We start from the raw sequence: 19,946 nt of genomic DNA, 5'->3' as shown, positions 1-19,946 counted from the left end.
AACCTGGGCAAAGGGTATGCGTCCCATAGGATGAGGTGCCAGGCTGACTGATGTGGGGTGCCCCAGGTTTCCCAGCCAGTTTGGTTTCAGAGCTTTGTAAAGGGCTCTCTGATGAAACTCCCTTCTCGGCATCACAGCGGATGGTTGCAGATGTTTCTCTTGAGCAGCCATTGAGTTTGTTCCTCTGAGTCCTCCATAAAGGCGCTCCCTGTTGCAGAGCGTGATAATGCCATGAGTGGCCCATACTGATGGCGCAGGATCGGTGCTTTCACGGCGTTATTAGGTTTTGTGATTTCTGTGCAATAGCTGCACACTGTGTTGCTGTGTGTGGGAAAATCAGAGATTCTCCCTGTGCAGTGGGTCTGACTGGAAGCACAGGATTACTGACTTGCCTGAGTGTGTGCATGCCAGAGGATTCGTTTGCAGATTTGTTATCTGATAGCTGGGGCATATCTCAGATCCTCCCACAGGTTTGGAGTTTTACTTCAGTGCAGCAGCTGCAAGTGCCTTTTCACGAGAGGAAGATACAGCAACTTTCTTTTTCTGTGTTTGATGAGAAATTGCAAGTGATGTGCAACAAGTTCTCATAGTGACCTTTAGCTTGAGATGGTTTTATTGTCTCTCTGCTACAGAACATTTTGGGAGCAGCTGCAGAAATGGGACTGCTGAGTCGATTTGTCTTTTCTCTCTCCGTTCTGTTGAATGACATTATCCAGGAAATGGGTATTTCTGAGAGTTGATCTTCACAGCTCCCTTCATCACCTGGTTACTGGCAGTAAACTGGATTGTGTCTCAGCCTACTGCTGGTAGTTGTGCTTACAAAAGACTTCATAGTCCTTGCAAATTAAGGAATAGTACTTTACTTTCTAAATCCTGCCGTTGCCAAAAGAGCACTATAATCCTGTCTGTAGCGAGGTATGATTTAGTTGCAGAATGAAGATTCTGTGTATTTATGGCTTTTAATATGGTTATGTCTGACAATCATCTTATTTTTAGAGGAGACAAAACCTCTATCTCCAAGCTGTTCAGATTTTTGTATTTTTAATAACCACGAGGTGCTAGCAAAATCTTGAATTAAAGCCTATATTTAGTGCTATCTATAGTGGGGTAGGGGTTTTTTTTAAAACATATTTTTAGCATTGTCAGGGAAAGGCAGTTGGGTTTACAAAGCTGATAGGCTTTACATGTATATATAACCATCCACTGAACACATGGGTTATTCGGATTTCCACATGTTTTCTTAAAATACTTGTTGGGTCTTGCCTTCATCTAGTTCCCAGCCTCAAAATTTACACCAGGCCACCTCCTGCCATCCTTGGTGCTGTCAGAATAGTGATATGAATGGGGACCTCTGGGCATTGCTGGCCTATATGCTAAAAGGACTATATGTCCAAAACTTCTCTGGGTGGAAGGTTTTCTTTGGCTTTTACCTTCTCCCAGGTGTTATCCAGTCAAGAGAAGTGTACTAGGACACTGGACACAGTCCCAGTAGTGGGATTAGGGAATGGGAGATCAAGCCTTAATTCATCCACAGACTCCCACTGTGCCTTTGGGGTAATTACAGCCTGTCCACTTTGTTCTTAATCTGTAAATAAAGATAGTAGCATGTCAGTAAAAACTGGGGCTGCTGGAGTCTTGAGGACAAATACACTAAACCATATGAGGCACTCAGTTATTAGCAGGGCCGTGGAAGTCTGACAAATCTGTCCCTAATTGAGTCTAGAAGCCTCCCAGTGACGAGCACCTCCTGTTTTCTTCTCCTGACCTTTGTAAACTGATTTTTCTGCTGATTTCTTCACTCTTAAGATTATACACAAGACTTCCTCGGTGTCACATGTCACAGAGAATAAAATGAAAAGTAGGAGTTTGAATTGTGATTTTTTAAAAAAATAAAATTCCATTCTGCAAAACATTGCTGTACAAGTTGTCTCTTTCAGGATCTTTTCCTCCTGAAACAGAATAAAAGTTGGAGTCACCCCAAAGTGAGGGAAACTCCAACATTTTTCTCCAGTTAGCTGTAAATGCTAATTCATTCTCTGGATTAATGTTACCAAATGTTAAGGTATAACTGGGGTATTTGACCACTTTATGGGTGCTTCAATCAACTGCAAGTATCTTACTGTTTCAAGTCATATTTTGTAGGCTATTGATATAGAGGACGTTCGCGGCTGTTATCAGTCAGCTTCCAGAGAAACTGCTGTCATAATTTCTGCTTTCCTCTGTGAATCTTTCAGGAAAAATAATTGTTCTTGTTTTGCTAAAAATGTACCTGGTCATTGTCAGAGAATGAGGTCCCAGTTTTCTTTTAAGTGCTGTGGTTTGCCCGTCCTTGCATTTGGACCATCTAAAACCTGGCAAGGGCTGTAACTTGTGTTCTCCCTGGAGATGAGGCACACTATAATAACTAAAAAAACCCAATTGTGGTGATAGGTGCTACATACATTAGGGAGAAAATGGTGTAGAGGGCTGTGTTGTCGGTGGCCCCCTGTAACAGATGTTCAGAAGAAGGTGCAGACCAACCCTGTTTGGTGCATTGTGCCCAGCTGGGGATGTGTGTGCACTGGGTGCTTTGGGACCCTGTTCTGGTCCAAAGAGTGATGCTGTAGAGAGCAAGTGTTAGAAATGCTGGGCAGTGCGATTATGAGCTAACCTTTTAGCAACAGTAGCAGGACTTTGGACCTGTTTTGATCAGCAGGGATTATTACCTGTGTTTTATGTCCTACAATAAGCTAAACCCCAATATTTTGGGAAAAGACCTAGAAAAATTCATAAAGGTAACACAAAGGGCTGAAGCACGGTCCAAAGCCGATGGTGCTTGGTGGATTTGGTACGGAGCAAGGCCAGGCCATCTGTAAGCAGCTAAGTACATCTTCTCAGTCACACCAGAAGCTACCAGGAGAAGATGTAGGGTGGGTAGGAAGTATCTTGAAAGAAAAGCAGCTGTGCTTATAAAGAGACTTGATTTTACAGATAATGGGTTGCAGGAGGGTTGGTGCATTTGTATTAGACCTTTGTTAGCAGCTATGTGATGTAAGACTCGGCTTTTGAAGGAGGACAGTCCATGGGTCTGGTATGTTCTTTTGCAGTTGTGTATTCCACCAAAGTGATTCAAGTCCATCTACATGTGAAGAGTCCTGTCTCTTCCCAGAAGGCTCTCTGTACCTTCCCAATGACTCCAGCAGCACGGCAATAATAGCAATGCTGATATGTTTATTCACCTCCTGTCCTCTTTGTAGACCATCTGTAGGCTTCTGTTTATGGAGTTGGAAGAGACCTTATATGACCTCTGGAAATACCTGGAAGGGAGTGTTTTGTTAAGATTTTTGGGAATGAGGAAAATGACATCCTGTTACTAATTTAACTAACTTTTACATGGATCTTATTATCAGGAAGACTGTTGAGTTTTGCAGGAATTGTTCTTGATGGGTATTCCAGCTTTATTCTAAGAACTTGTAACTTTTATTTTTATAACAGTATGGGCAGGTCCTATTACAACACTGCTGGATGAGCACACACATAAGCAGACTGTTCTCCTAAACCTCACCATTGCAAACTCATTGCTCGACTCCATGACTATGTCTTTCAAGTGCTGGAGATCTTTCTGAAAAATCCTTTTGTTCCATTTTCCACTTCTTACATGTCTCTTGAGCATGACCATACATGGAGACCAGTGGTGACTGATAGCTGTAACCTGGCAAAATATCCAGACATTAACAGTCTTCCGTTTCCTGTAGGCCACCAAAGGATGCATCTCCTAGTTCAGTTTGGGAGTGCCTATTGAAGCAGACCTCCCAGCTCTCTGGCCTCAGTGTGCTTTGAATGCATTAATTGCTCTTGATGACCCTAAGCAGTCTCACCTGGGGCCTCCACACAATACCCATGGGCCTGGCAGCCCATTTAAGCTCTGCCCTGGGTGCTCAGTCCTTCCTTGAGCAACATGGGAGGAGTGCTGGTCTCCAGCTCAGCCACAGCTGTGCCTTTGCTTGGCCATGGGCCCTGCTAAACATGCTAAACATCAACCTCGGGCCCGATTTCCTGGCTTGACCTTGGAGCTGCCTCACCACCATGGACCTGCCCAAGGATCACGGGGCTTTGCCTGACCTTGATCGGTAAACTGACTCACCTGCTTTACCGTGGACCTGCTTCATCACCTGAATGTGCCTAATGATCTGAAGTCTAGCTGACCTTGGCTGCCATATCCAGACCTGGCCTGGTCCCTTGCTTGGGCACTGTGGCATGGGGCTGGCGGATGAGGCCCCATCCTGCCAACCAGGTTATCTCTTTGGCTGCTGGTTTGCTGTCTCAGAAAGCAGCCATCCTTCACTGCACGTTGTGAAGCCAACTCAAAATGTTTTAGCTAGTACTGGCTCCTCAGCACCAGCTAATTCACTCCCTGTGTGTGCTCCTGCTGGGACTTGGTAATGTGAGAGCAGACAAAATGCTGCACAGAAAGCAGACATCTTCATCACATGTTACTCTAAGAAGTGCCTCAGAGGCTAAGTGCCACTGCAAGTTGTTGGACTTAAACACTGTGAGCTGTGTTTAAGTATGAGCCCCATGCAATGGCAGTTAGGGTACTCCAACACCAGAGCCGTCAAGTCTTAATCTTTCAGTCAAAAAAAATGAAGCAGGTGCAGATTGCAGTGAGAAAGTCTAAGGTGTGTTGCACTGTCCAGAAAACTATATGTATTATTATATGTTCTGTGATTGCTTTGTCTGAGGTTTGACACATGATGGTAAAATTCTTCTCTGACCCTTTTCTTGCCAGCCGATGTCTCATCCTTCTCAACCATCCCCACAAGCACCACCCTTCAAGGTCCTTGTGGAGAGATGTCGCTCCGAACCCCTCTCCCAGAGCACCCCGATGGGGCTGGACCAGGTGGGAGGACGCATGCAGCACTTGCTCAGGAGACGTGGTGAGTAGCTTTGAGGTGTTTTTTGGTCTCATCCTGCACAGCAAGTGAGGGGCAGTATGGGTTGAAAAGTCAGAAATGTGGCTTGCTTCCATGCTTGTTACAACCCTGGAGCCAGGTGAGGGAGCTCTGTTAGCCACATGCTAAGGAGTTTCTTGCTAGCTAATAAGATCTTTTTGTATCCAGTGTATTTATGAAATAATGTTATTTTCTCTCTTTAATGTCTCTGAACACAGTCCCTATAAAGTTCGTGTAATTTGGTTATGAGAAGATGAAAAGATAGGCACATAAGGTGTAAAAGCTGTTCAGCAACTTCTGTGCGAGTTTTCATTTGGTAGTTTCCTCTTGGCTTTCTGTCCTCTTACCAGCCTCTGTTGTGAGTGCTTGCCATTTGGAGGTGGCAAGTGGTGATGGATACTGAGATCACAACTCAAGTCTGATGTTTGTTTGGAAACACAGCAAGAAGTGAGGTTTGTTTTCTTCTATGCTTGGGTACTCTTCCTGATCAAGAAGAGAATCTCATGAGCCAAAGACTATGATGAGCTATCCTCTGCATTTGTCCTGCTCAAAACGACGCTAGAGAAAGCACTACAGAATGTATTTGTTGGAAGGGTCTTGTGTTGGCAGGTAAAAAGGCTGATGGTTGAATAGATGACATCATTTTTTGAACCTCTAATTAAGAAGATTGATAATTAGAGTAAGGAAATTATTTCCTGAAGGGATGCTGCTAACACCAAGAATCTTGTGATTTAGCAATGGGCAAGTACGGGACTGCTGCCAGACTGCTGGCATTGCTCAGGAGCACACAGGGGATGGTTAATGGATGGTGGCAGCACATCAGGGTTAAGAAGAACTAGGGAGGAAAAGCCAAAGTGGCTGCCCCTTTAATTGATGACTCTTCTGTCGGGGTGCACACATTTCAAACGCATGGGGAGTAACACACGCATCTCTCAATGTGAGCATTACTGTGTTTGCACATTGCTCCTGAGTGCTACTATATCGGCACGTTGCCTCTGGAGCCTGATAGCAGCCTCTTGCTATAATCGGCACTTGCACTGCAGCTTGATTTTCTGCGAGTCTAGAAAGTGAAACGCGTGTTGCTAAAAATAACAGCAGGCTGCCTGCGTCAGCATCGCGTTTAGGAAATAGGTCTCAGTGCAATCTCTCTCCCAGCAACACTGGAAGAAAATCAGGATTTCTGCCCACCCAGCCATGCCAGGGCTGCAGCAGGGTCCCAGCTCTGCTGCACTCTGTGCTGCTGTCCTGGGCAGAGCAGAGCCCCCACCTATTTGATTTGGGGGCAAGGAGCATTTAATGTATGTGCGTTTTGCCCCTGTAAGGTAAAGGTGACCTGAACCCCAGGAGCGGGGGTGTGGATCTCCGCTCTCCCAAAGCCTGGGACCACTTACCCTTCGTTATCTGGTTTCAAACCCCTCAGGACTGACACAGTCTGAAACCTCTGCCTGGGTCAGGAAAAAGAAAATTAGCGTTGTGCATCTTTCAGGGAAGAATTCCAAAATTTGGCTGTTTTCTGTAGATGCCTTTCTCCGTGAATGGGATGACAAGCCTCCAGGGGATGGGAACACACATAGGTGTGTGTGTATACATACACGGGCACATATATGTGCGCTGCCTGGACCATGTGCACCTGCTGACAGGAGCCTGTGCTGGCAGCTGCTGTGGGGGCACGGGTGGTGCTCAGCTCTGTTTCCTTCCTCCCAGTGGCTGTCACTCCAGGCTAGGGGGACATGAAGAGTCTGACAGAAGAAGGGATTAAAATCTAACCTTGCCAAATGTGGGAGGGAAAAACCCTGGTCTCACACAGAATGGCAACTTCATCCCAAAAACAGAGGGATAGGATGGGGAGCTGAAAATGTGGGTTGATTAGAAAAGCAGACCTTAATTTTGAAAGGTGAGTTGCCAGCCCTCCTCCACCATTTGCTGCTTCTTTACAAGCTGTTTTGTGCTTGGGTATGTACCATCTGTAAGGCCAGGCTGAGATTTGGTGTAAATGGTATAGCTCGCTTAAAGCTAGATCAGAATTGCATCTGTGAGGGATTGGCCTGAAATGCTTGGGGTGAGAAGTAGCCCAGTTTCTTTGAAAAACAGCTTTTATGGACTTTTCCATTTTTGTTTTCTGCATAAATTCGAGGAGCTGTTTCTTTTTCAAGGCATTGCATTATATGGACCACAGCAACTGTAAAGCTGGGATTTCTGCAGGTCCAAACTGCAGAGGTGTTGTTGGCAGTTATGACCCAAGGAGCTATTGCACTTTTAATTCTGGTGCATGCAGATGAGGCTTTTGTGCTACCTAGTGCTCCTGGGAGAGCATTCTGGCTTCACACCCAGCTTGTCTGACCCCACCTGCTTACACCACCTCTGAATTTGGCTCTCGGCTCTTAGTTTGTGCCTGCGTTTTTGTAGTATCCAAGCTGCACTATTTTTCTTGTATCCCAAGAGCACTGAATAAAAGCACCTAAATATACTCTCTGCTCTCTTTTTCTAAAGAAGAGGTTGAATGAGTCTCTTGCAAACAATTTTGTTTCTTTCATTTAAAAGAACAGCCTCCGCCCCCAGCCTGAGCTAAAGCACAGCATTTATCTTTTGTCATTCCTTTTTTTTCCTGTGGATTTTATCCTGGCAGCTGAGAACGAACAGTCTTCAAAGACTCTGAAGGTGCGCGGGAACTGCAGGAACGGTGGACGTCGATGGAACCTCTTCAAGCCTGGAGCTGAGAAGCTGCAAATCAGTAGGGTAAGGTGTTGTTTGAAATATGCCTCTGCCTGCTTCAGGGGTAGTATTTACCTCCCGCATGTTTAGCCTCAGAAACTAACAATATGCTTTACTAACAGCTTCCTGAATCTGTGGTTCCTTCAGCCACAGATGGGGATTTTTTTGTTATTAGAGTTATTTTGTAGCAATAAAAGAATGGGTGCGTTATCCTTCCCCCCTGGATTAGTTTCCCTTCAATGTATATAGAAGGCTTTATGGTGTAATGGAGGCATTGGGCCTCCCATTTCTTTGGCTGAGTGTTCCTTGCAGGTGGAGGAAACTGTGTGATATTTCAGATCGCCTATAGATTTGCTCTGTGGTTTTGATGATTTTATTTTTTTTCTTTCCCTTTTTAACCATGTGTCCTTTGGGTTTGGTACTGCTACCAGCACCGTCCCTGTGACAAATTCATGTCACTGATTCTTCCCCAAAGTGTTTTGCAAATATAGGCACAATCCACTTTGGTTTTTTTTTGTGAGTGATGCTTCTAGCGGGGGAAGTTAAAGCTGTTGTGGGCCTGGGGATGTCCATGTCTTTCTCTGGGAAAAATTCAGAAAAGATGGCAAAAATTGTAGCATTCATTTGATATGTTTCCTTGCTTGGGTAGGGGGTTGTTTTTCGTCTATGCTATGCTGTGCATTTGAAGTCAGGAGACTTTGGTTATTCCATGGTCTTGCTTTGGATTTGTATTACTTGTGAGTCTTGTTTCACAGGTACCCAGCATATAAGACTCTGAGTTGTCAAAAAACCAACAGATTTGCTAGCTGGCAACTAACGTGATACAAGGAGAGTTTTCTAGTGAATAGGGCAGAAGAGGTTTAGCCCTTGTTCCTCTAGGGCAGACAAACAAAGGATGATCTGGGAGCCAGGAATTTCCCTGCTGGAATCAAGAGGGGGAACTGACCTTCTGCAGTTGTGTCTCTGTGGCTCTTTCCCTCCCCGTTAATGTCCTTCCTTACCAGTCCGTTATTGTATTCATTTTCCCTTTGATATTTGATGAACTGCCTTCCTGAGATGTGATTTCCAGGGAGGACCTGGCCTCTGTGTCTGTTTTTCCATCATGGAAGCAGTAAGTTGGCACTGAGACTGACTTCTCCAGCCTGCTTGCGTTGGGTGTTGGCTTCCAGGGAACACGTGTAGGGATGGACCACTGGTATTTCAGTCACTTGTGATTTCTGGAATACCATCTTGCATCACTTCTGTTTTCTTTCCTGATTTTTTGGGGGGCTGAGATACAAGCCAGAGGATAGATAGACAAGGAGTTCAGCCCTTCCTTTTCTCTCCCTTCCCTTTGGGTCCTACCTTGTTTCCCAGACATAAACTGCTTCTTTCAACTCAGGAAGGCTGTTTTGGTTATAGGCATGCTGAACATCTAAGCTCCTGGAAGATAAAATCATCCAAATTCAATAGAGCTGTTTGTCCTCAGGGCCAGAATAAAGGCAGGCAACTGAAGAGTTGCTGTTACAGCAGTGAAGTATCCTGTTGCACAGTATGCAAGCCCTACCTCGGAATATCATCAGGTGTGTTATTCATATAAACTGTTTCCATGTTCAGGATCTGGTGCTGACCAGTGCATGGATATGTTTGGTCTACCTTAATTAAACACTTTCTTAATCTCTTAAGAGGAGCCATATGTTTTGCAGCCTTCGTAGCTGTCCTTCAGGCCCTGCTTGGAAACCAGGGTGCTATTCTGTTTTGACACAGTACTGAATGCATGAGAAACAAAATGGTCTGTGTCCTGAGTCATCTCAATAAAACCGGACCTGTTTCTGATTGCAAATAGAGCCTGACATTATAGAGCACCCTTACAAAGGCAGCGGAAAACTGAGACTTCAGCAAACCAAAAATACTGCTGAAGTTTGGGAAGGGTTAGTTAAGAAACTTTGCTTCTCCGGTGGTGATATCTAGGAAGGATGTGGAACCGGAAAGTGAAATAAGCTTCTCATGAGCACAAAGACCTGTGTGTGACGTTTGGCTCAGACACAGGTATGCCAAAGACCTGTGCATTATTGGGACAGAGAATGGGGTTTGGGTGCTGATCAAGATGCCCTCAGAGACTTGTTCAGCCCTGCCATTAGGCAGCTTGTTGCTCAGCCTGAATTATGGTGAACAGACAGGTGTGAAACCTGTGCTGAGGTTTATAAATCAGAGGTATTGTGTTAAGTGCTGCAAGAGTAGGATGTATAAATGTGGCTTACAATAGCAGTGCTGGAAAATTCATCTGTCGCCTCTGCCCCAAGCTGAGTGAAGATCTACAGATCTGTAAATCACCTCTTTGCCAGAAAGGAATTTCTTCTTTGGCAAGATTTATAAATTTGAGGTAAGATTTGTGGGCTTGGGTATCTCTTGTCAGGTGCATTCATTGACTACTGATGACCAGTCAGAGGGCAGAGCTAGCAGGGAAAGGAGTGAGTGATACTTCCAAACCAGATGCCGGGCTTCTGCAGAAACAATGCCTGATTTCCATCTTGAATGAGAATGTGTGAGGTGGAGAGGGCAAGAGGAGACTGACAAAGCATTGGGCTTGTCTTAGTGGCATTGGTGCCATCTTGGCCCTTGGAGAGATGTGGGTGGTTGTGCAAAAAGAACATTGGTATCACTGCACGTCGTTCAAAAATGTGGAGCTGTTGATGGGCAACTGCCTTGTGAACCCTCAGAGGCTGCTCATTTGTTGCTCTGTGCAATGTGCAGATTTTGGCAAAAAGCATTCCCTTCCCCTTCCCTTCCTCTCTTTTTCTCTTTTTCTCTTCTTCTCTTTCTCTCTTTCCTTTTTTTCCTTTTTTCCTTGGTAGAGTTGTATGTGTGATTTAGAAATGGCATCTCTTAACTACCGACTAACCCAGCAGTCTGAGGGCTTCTCTGGGCTGAGAGGCTGATCCTAAGCCCAAGGAGGAATCCCCTTTTTAAGACCACTGTTTGTCACTGTTGTTTGTCACATCTGGTAACAGTGTCCATCATTTTGCAGCTGGTTGCATCTTAATCCATCTGTCTAGACAGCAGGGATGGCAAAATGCAGTTGCAGAAGTAAGTGGTGGTAGCAGGAAAGGAGAGAAGGGCAAGCGTCCAATCCTGTGGTCTATCTCATCTTCATCCTAGGAGTGCACATGTGCATGCACAAACCTGTGTTTTTTCTTACTGCTTGTGGCTCTCTTCTCCTATCAGTCATGCCCAAGCTGTCCTGACAAGTGAGTGTCTGCAAGTCTGGACACAAGCTTTAGAAATCTTCTATGGAGTAGGTAAGGTTTATTGTTCCCACTATGTAGGTGGGAATAAGAAAACTGAAGCACTAGAGGGTGGTACATGTAGAAACATGCAATAATTTTTGTTATTTCTGTCCTAATTTCAAGAAGCAGGGAAAAAAGTAAATAGGGTTAAACTAAGTCAACTTTTAAAAGCTTTCAGTGTTTTGGGGTTTGTTTGTTTGTTTGTTTTTTTCCAGAAGTACACTTAGCCTGGAAAAAACTCTGAATTGAAACAGTTTATGTGCAAAGCATTTTGTTTTAGCACTTAGGCCACTTAGAGCCTTTGCTTTTATGGGAACAGTTTGGCACAATCAAGACCAACTTGCATGGGACCTCAAGGTGCCCAAAACAACTGCAGGCTTTGCTGCAGCATGCAGCTGAAATGCCAAAGAGTAACCTGAAAGGCTGCCCTAGCTCTGATGGGGCCCTCAGCATCTATCATGCCTCTGTGATTTACCTTCAGGCAGGTCCTGCCAGCTGGGACGTGGCTGATCCCTGGGGACAATGAACAAGGGGAGAAATGTGTTACTTTCTCCAGCCCCAGAGCAATTCTGGGAGATGTTTTATGGTCTGGATGGCAGAAGCAGAGGGTGATAGTCCCATCCTGGACTGGCTTCATTCTGACCCCAATCACTGGCCTCTGCTGCTATTTATGAAGGGACTTGTTGCATCTAGTTAGCTGTCCAGTCTAAGTCGTCTCAGCTCTTTCCAGAGACAAATGCTGTGGTGATATACTCCAGAAGGAGATTCAGCCCATGTTAAAATCGAAACCATCCTCTCAATGTGTGGAGGCATGTGTGTGTTGGTTCTCTCTAGCCTACCTGTGACTAGAGATTTAATTTTTAGCCTTTTAACTTAGCAAAGATGACTGCAAACATTCCTGTTCTCTGCTCCTTTTCCCCCTTCCTGTCTTGTGTGCTCTTGTACAAGGGACTAAAGCCCAGATGTATATGCTGGAGGGAGCCACTGTCTAATTAGTTAGAATGGACACTTTGCATGAGGGCCAGCTTCTTTGACATCCCCTTATACTAATAATAGGCAGTACTGCTGTGCAAAGGTGTTGAATATTCACAAAAACCCCACCAACCCAGCCTGTCTTTTCTCTTCTCTTAAGTCATGAGCTGTTTTCAGAGGCTGGTGGGGGGTTGTCATTGCAATGACGGTGGATGTGCAAGTCCACAGCTCCCCAAAGCTAATTCCCCACTGGCGTGTTTATGAGGAATAGGAAATTCAAACAACGTGCAGCCTCTGAGAGAACAGAGTGAAGGGAAAGTTGATTTGGGTCCTCTCTCGCTCACACTGTGCTGCAATGAATAGGGAATGCTGCTTGATATTCAGTACCAGCTCTTCTGCTTTCTATTTTTATCTTCTAGCATAATGCTGAGTGAGCATTTTGTTTAGTGGGGTTATTTTTTTTCCTATTTGAAATGTGTCCTGCACCATGTTTCTCTTGCCTTGCTACTTAGGGGAGGAAGGGGGTGTGGCAGAGATTGTGGACTGCTGCATTCTGATACGTGAGCTGTATGTAATCGTAGTCATTTTTTAGTCCTCCTGTCCATGTGAATAGGCTGATAGAAAAGCATACTCCTGTGGCTTTCCTGGTGCTAATTAGTTTAAATATCAGTGTGCTGGTTACGAGAGGTTTATATGCACATATGGAGGGCTGCCAGGAAAATACATCCTCTTTGAATCTCTCTTCCCTCATTTTAAACATTCAGTACTTCTGCTGGCAGGGTATGTCTGATCTGTATATTTTTGGGGGGGTTGTTTTTTGTTGGTAAACCTATTATGCTGCTCTACTTAGCAGTGCTCTGAAATCTTTATAGAGTTTTTTCCATTGTTTTCTTCCATGAATCCACTCTTAGCCATTTAAAAATGTTTTTTGCAAGTTCTGAAAAACTCTCTCTGTGCAGTATTGTTAAAAAAAAAAGAATAAAAATTGGCTTGCTCATTCAAGAAGGAAACAGCAATTCAGTCCAGGCTGACAGATCCTGATGCCCCTGTCTCAGAGCCTCGTAACTCTAATGCTGTTATATGGTCCCCATCTGTCTGTGTGAAGAGTGCTCAGCAAGGACCTCTGAATTAGTGGGGTGGGCAGCCTTTTAAGCACCTGAGGTCTGATGTGTCTAATCTGGTTTAGTTTATCAACTGGTCAGAGCACGGAGAACATTGAATGAATGTGTATAGTCTCCGGTGAACTCTAGGTCATCCCCAAAACCATTTGCATCCATTTCGCATGAATGGACCGTGCTTTAAACTTGCTCCCCAGTGACTGTGATGAATATTAGTGCAAAATACACTTCAGGATTCCTAGTACCAGAAGTGAGCAGTACTTACAAACTTACCATCCTTGGGTTATTTTGTCTTGCTTGGAAATAACATTTAAGAGTGCTGTGTTTTTGTACAGAGTCGTGCTGGGGGGACGTAAGCCTTGATTACTTTGGTGTTTCACTAACAGTACCATAGCACGAGTGTTGCTCCACCACACCTGGGGACAGACAGGGCTTCAGTGAGTGTGAATCCTTACAGGAAGGAGAAGCTTGAAATGACAAAATGGTGATCTTTGAGTTGTGGGTTTCTGTTCTGGGAAGCACAAGAGAGAGATTTGAAGTTCCAGACTTAGAAGAGGTTCTGAGCTGTTTAGAGGTTACATGTAAGTGTATATTAAGAAGAATCTCAGCTTCCAGTTCATTATGGTCTTTATAGTGCAATTGGACCTTGGGGTGTTTTCTGTGCAACTGCAGGTGGTAGGTACTGCATCCTACATAGTATTAAATGCATGTATAATGGTGACTGTACATAATCACCTCTTCTATAGTTCAAATTAAGCTCTCTATCCTCATCTTAAATATCAGTTTAGAATGGATCCTTTTCCCTGTTGCTCGGTAGTTCTACCTTGATTGCTCTGCTTCAACTCATTACTCAGCTCTGTCACTGTGTTTCACTCTGGGATATGGTTTATACAAAAGAAGCTTTAATGTAAACTCAATTTGTGTTGCATTGCTAAAACCTTAATGACATTTTGCTTGGCAGCAGTATATACTCTGTGTGGTTTGCCCTTCCCTAGTGCACTATGTTCTCAATAAACTAAAGTCCATGGTAGGTGTAGCATGAAAAATCTCTGAGTAAATATTGGAACAAATGCTTTTGTAGTGCTTCCTAAGCTCTGGCTGCATTTGTGATTCAAGGCCACTGCAGTGTCACCAGTATTTAGCTGAAAAGGAGCTAAATTTGGGAAGGAAAGGCGAAAGCAGAGGTCATAGCTTCAAAATCTCTTCTGTAGCTGCTAAGATGTGATTCTGAGATGCATCTTCCATACAAAAGTGCTGCTGAAGTGACTGGCTAGGTGAATACATCCAGAAACTCATCAAGGGATGAAGGGGAAGCGGTTACCATGTGTGTGGCTCCCTGTAATCTCAGAGATGAGGTCCGAAGCGCTTCACTGCATCATCAGACTGACATAGCCAAGGGCAATTCCCTTTCGGCTCCTGTGATGGAGAGCTGCAGTGTGGAGGTGGGAGGGCTGTCCTTCTCCTCCTGTGGTGTTGTGAGCTGTGTGCAATTCCATGCTGTGTCCAAAGCTCTTGATCTGTTTCCGTTGATGCCCTGGAAAGAAGATCTGGGACCATCCCCTCTGCTCCTTTCCCCGACCTGTTCTAATCTGATGATACTCATGTAATGTGGAGGGGATACATTAATAAAAAACAAATACAGTGCACCTAGCCACACTGCTGTGATGCTTTGACTGGCATGTGAAAATCTGGGGTTACAAGGAAGGTGCTGTTGCTTTGGCTGGATTTTGCTCTGTGTTTTGAAATTAGGAAGCTGAAGTAGGGTTTGGGTGACAAGCTGCCGCTACCTAATACCACAGGTAGGAATAGAGGTCTAATTTTGTCCCTGTTTTTTTCCTACGGAATTATAGTGGTTTTCATACCTGAATTAAACTGGAGACATTAACCCAGCACTGTGCTTGTACTTGGAGAATGAGGAGTGTAAAATTAACAGGATGAGAAGCTGCAAAGGGAACTTGGGTATTATATTAGTGAAATCACATGGCCTGCAATGAGCTCCTCAATGAATCAGGGAGAACTTCATCTCTTAATGGACTGCACAGAATATAGAGAATAATTCCCCTAATAAATCTCTTTCAGTCTCTAATATCTAGGGAAATATATTATCCTGTTGTCCAAAAACCTTGAGAGATCAGTCTTATCTGAACAAGAATAGACATTTCATGTTAGCTCTGTCTGGTGTGATAGGGTCAGCGGTTGCATTCCTGTGCAACTGGAAAAAAGATGGAATAACAGCTGGTTGCAGTGCTGCTGTTACCAGTGTTAAATACCGTTTGCTATCATAATACCAAGAAAGACTGCATCAGCAGGATGCATTGCAGTATCCTTTGAAGAGTGGGGGAGGCTGCAGAGCCTGAACTACCATGAGCTGGCATCAGAGAAACCACCCCCTTGTCAGGGACACAGCACAGACTGTGGCCATTGGGGACCACCTTCGGAGGGGTCTTTGGCCACTGGCCTTGAACCACTCTCGCCTTCAGCAGTGGATTTAAGTTACACTGAGTGGAGAGCTGCTTGGGCATTGGTCGCTTCACAGATGAAGATGTGTTTTCCTGCAAATCTACATGCTAACAAAATGTTGTCTTTTGCAGTTCTGCTTGTCTGCTCTTTCTTTGTGTGGTGGTGTCAAATGTAGGGTTTCTTCCCAGTGATGCTATATATGATTTGGTAAGTGAGAGAAAGGAAAGCAAAATAATTGCTGCAAGCCAGAAAAGGCCTGCTGTAAACCGCAGCTGTAGTGGGATGCCCAAGAAGCAGAATCCTCCAAGAGAGATGAGTCAGTACTGAATGATTCCCCTTTACACTCCTCCTCATACAAGAACTTGCATATCTAAAAGCAGAAATAACTCCACCACTGTCCTTTGTATGAGGGGTGCTCCTTAGCTCTCTGCCTCTTGACATGCTTCCAAATTTTTAGGTGAGTTTAGCCTTGCCTGGAGAAACAAACAGGTCCCACTGCAGCCAGGCAATGATTTGTGACTGCCTTTTAAAGGGGACTTACTATGCTGAAGGGGTACTTGGTGTCTCTGAGATATTTAGATGTGGAAGTGGTATGTCAAATCAGCATCCGCATAATGCTGTGGAAGGGACTGAGCAGAATAGCGAGCAGCATGTTGCCAAGCAGTGACAGGGCTGCCTTGTTGCAGTTGTCTCTCGGGCACTTAAATGGGCTGCAGTCAGGTGATATGCTCTAGAAAGCGGGAAAACAAAGAGAGGAAGGTAAATTAAAGCTTTGCAAGACTTCACCATAGCAGTGATGCACTCGGGTGTCTTGGCAATGATGTCTGTGTTCCTGGAATTGCACAGGGCAATGCTGACAGAAGCTGTCTTGTGGGATTGCCTTTGTCTTGTGAGTGTTGACTCCCAGATGTTCAGCTGCGTGGGCCGCTACTGACTTGAGCACCTCTGGGAAATTTCCACTGTCTTTGCAGTACGACAGACCTGGGCTCTGCACTGTGAGGCTTTCAGTTCCACAGTGATTCCATGAAATGGTTAAGAAGCTAATGCAGTCTTTTGCAAACAGGTATGTTATTTTGCCTCCATCAAGCCTGCTGAACAGTGTACTGTTAGGTGTTTTCCCTGTAATTGCACTGTGTGGTGCTTGCTGTGTAAGTCCCCCGCTGAAATACAACACAGCACAATCGGCCAGCCAACGCCATAAGCAAAGCTCCCAGGATGTGTTGTTTCAGTGCAGGGTAAGAAAGATGTTTCTAGACTCTCCTCCCATCTCTGGCAGCTCAGTGATTTGTGCAGGTGAGAAATTTCTTCCTAGAGATGAGGAGGGAGAGCTATTCCCCACCACAGTCTCTGTCCCTTCTCTTTACTGTGGCCAGGGTTTGTAAGGGATTGAGCTGCTCGTGGTCTTGTGTTATTTATCCATGTGACTTCACTGGAGCCAAGGAGTATGTAAAGTGATATGCCTCAAGCCCTTTTAATGTTGGGTGCAGGGGTGGGTAAGGGTGATGGATGAGGGAGAAAGATAGTAAAGGGAGATGTCTCAAGTATAAACCGAGCAATAATTCTGCCCAAATATGAAGTTCTTGCTCAGGCAACGTCATCCTGGGAGGCAAAGCTTTGGTTGGGAGTGAAGTAAGAACCTGAAGCACTGGTACTTTCAAAACAAGGATGTGCCGAAACAAAAATTGTCAATTCTGCTGGCTCAGTCAACTGTGCAGATCAGGAAAATGTTCAGTCCCACCTCTACAGCATTTTGCAGTGACAAAGTTGTTATAGAAATGGATTTTGTCCATCTTTCGCCAGTAGTTGGGGACTGGACAAGAAGAACCAGTGGTTGGATCTTTTTGTACACACGATTTATTTCCCTACATTCTTTATTAGAGCCATCTCTTTCTCTTCTAAGATACCTCACTTTTATTTTTAACACTGGACAAATATCAAATATTCCTCAAGAGAGATCTGTGATTACAGCTCAGTTTTGACAGTTGAGAATAGTCCAACTGACATATTTGCTTCATCTGAAATGCTGCTATTTTGAGCTCTGCTTTTGTTTTTAACCATCAGTGATAAGTTTGCATTTCCTATGAATGATATTTTGGGTTGACGTGAGTTGTTACAAATCAGGTCTGCGGTGGATCTGGCTGCAGTGTTTAAAACTCCACTGTGTAAAATGGTTATCTTCCTGTGTGAGTTTTGTTCTGTCTTTTCTGTTTCAATACTCTTTCACCCAAAACAGAGCAGAATCAAATCCCCGCATCCCAGCTGGTTGTGACTAACTAATTTGGTTTACATCTTGCTGAAGCATCTTATAAGTGCCTCTGCAGAAAGACTTTTTTCCTCCTTTTTTTTTTTTTTTTTTTGGCCTTAAGATAAAGGCAAGCCAAACTTTACAGGCACTTCTTTGCGAATCGGACATTTTCCAGCTATTATTTTGCAAACTATTAGAGCGGCAGATCATGAGGTGGGAACCCAGTTATGCAAACAAAGCCACGTCATTCTTGGCCAAAAATAGCTTCAGTACATGTGCATTAAGGTGGAAATGAAGGCCTTTGGTGTACATACAGCAAACAGCGATGGGAGGGAGGTGAGAGGGGAAGCTGCAGATTTTTGTTTAGAGCCTCTCAGGAGATAGTGTGTTTTCCAGAGATGAGCAGAGTATTGCTGCTTATAATTTCAGTGGGATAGGAGTTACTGCCTTTCTTATATAAAAAGGGGACAAGGATTTTGAGAGATGGCACTCTGTTCCATTAATTTTTATTATTAGGGGTATTAATATATTATTAAAGGGGTATTAATAATTTTTACCATCCAGGTCCCACACAGAGCATGAAGAAATACCGGAGAATAGTTAAAAAATGTTTTCTTCCCTTTTCTTCCTCAGTCCATCTCTAGCACAGTGAAAGCCTGTTCATTTCTGCAGTTTTGTGTGATTCTTAGATAGCCTGTCTGTTCCTTGCTGTGGGAGATGGTTTCACATCTCATTGTGGAGATGTTTCCTTTGCTACCTTGGCTTAAGTCTTCATCTGTTTTCATTTCAGCCTCATTAAGCACTGCAGTGCCCTAAATAATTTTGAGATCACCCTACCAGCTATTTGCTGTGTACTTATGGACATGCTGCCTGTTAAATTTACTGGGTATTTGCAGCAGGGATGTGGTCCGGCTTCCTTTAGTATGCTGCATGTTACTCTCCACCAGGCTTAAAATAAACTTTTTTCTTTCTTCTGTAATACTGCTACACTGAGCTCCCTTTGCAGCGATGTGTTTAATTGCAGTTTGTTATCTAGCTGTTAGGAGATCATATAACGTTTCTGGCCCAAGATACAGTTTTGGATAAATAGAGGAGATAAAGTAGGAACTCAGGTATGGAAAATGCAGCTTGTAGTTGTGCCGATGTAGTTTCCATTGGATTAAAGCCTCCTTTTTATGAAGACTTGCAATTTCTTATCTCACAATACTTTTCTGGGATGAGTCGAAAGGGGCCTATAAAGTTGAACAAAAGCTTGCCATCTTCTGTAATGGGCTAAACGATTCCCAGGCACTGTTCATTACCTATTCCTCACAGACGTTTTTTGTCTCAATTAGAAATCTTGTTCAAATTACCTCTATATTCATCCAGAATTGCGAATGCCTATCAGAATATCTTACTTAATGTGTTCAAATAGGAGTTCTCTGTTACTACTTACTCTCTTTCCAAAGATATATATAAACTTCTTCTTCTGCAAAAACTTCCAAACACAGATTTTTATTGTTTAGGTCCCCCCTCCAAGTTTTGTTATAGGTATGTGTCTGTTTCAGGCATTAGGATGCTTTGCCTCTTCCAAACTTGAGTGTTTTCCAAACAGGATTCCCATACATGTTGCTGTTTAGGTTGTGCCTGTTAAGTATTGCTGTATTCTGAAACAGCTGACCTCAGCTGAACATCAGCATGCACAGCTACACAGAAAGGGGAGATTAGTGCTGATTTATTGGTGTGTCAATTAAATAAGAGCACTAGGATTCTCACTGCATGGCTGAGAGGTTAAGTATTGTGGTGACAGCAAAAGATCAGCTTTTTTAAATGTAACTGCTCGTTTCTATACATTTATGTTTAATTAAAATATTCCTACATCCTGCACTCTTCAACATTAATTCTGAGATTTATTTTGAACCATTGCCAGGGGAATACATTGTTATGGCATCCTCTTTCCACATCTATTAGCAGGAAGAGGATAATTGAGGAAATCTCACACAGATTTAATTGGGGACTGAGGGCAGGAGCAGGGAGGGGGAGAAACACAACACAGAAGTAGGTCAGAAGTTTGGCGGTGGATAACTCTTGCTTGACACTGAGCAGTTGAGCTGAGCGGCGCTGTTGTAGCCAGCTGTGGGTCTGCTGTGATTTTGGGGTTAACCAGGTAATTGGTGGTGGTGCGAAAGGAGTTGCCTCCCATATAGCTTATATAATGTGCCGCATATAGGCCAGTGCAGGTCCAGGTCGTCTCCATGGTGCG

At 44.1% G+C, this 19,946-nt stretch overlaps 1 protein-coding gene across 9 annotated transcripts in view; it reads left to right on the top strand.

Annotated features, from left to right (window-relative positions):
- The window catches only part of ARHGEF9 (Cdc42 guanine nucleotide exchange factor 9), a 239,427-nt gene that overhangs the window by 51,344 nt on the left and 168,137 nt on the right, over positions 1-19,946 (top strand). For 7 of the 9 annotated variants that reach the window (XM_029996470.2, XM_029996468.2, XM_029996469.2 and 4 more), the window contains 2 exons: positions 4,769-4,916; positions 7,558-7,667. In XM_029996470.2, the coding sequence (XP_029852330.2) occupies positions 4,769-4,916; positions 7,558-7,667 (258 nt within the window). Of the gene's footprint in view, positions 1-4,768; positions 4,917-7,557; positions 7,668-16,430; positions 16,885-19,946 lie in introns of those variants that run through there. The other 2 variants (XM_041118921.1, XM_041118920.1) reach the window with 2 other exon arrangements.

The sequence above is a fragment of the Aquila chrysaetos genome, chromosome 21 (genome assembly GCF_900496995.4).
Source record: "Aquila chrysaetos chrysaetos chromosome 21, bAquChr1.4, whole genome shotgun sequence".
Taxonomy (NCBI): Eukaryota; Metazoa; Chordata; class Aves; order Accipitriformes; family Accipitridae; genus Aquila; species Aquila chrysaetos.
Note: the sequence above shows the minus strand (reverse complement) of the source record. Positions and strands in the feature narration are given on the sequence as shown.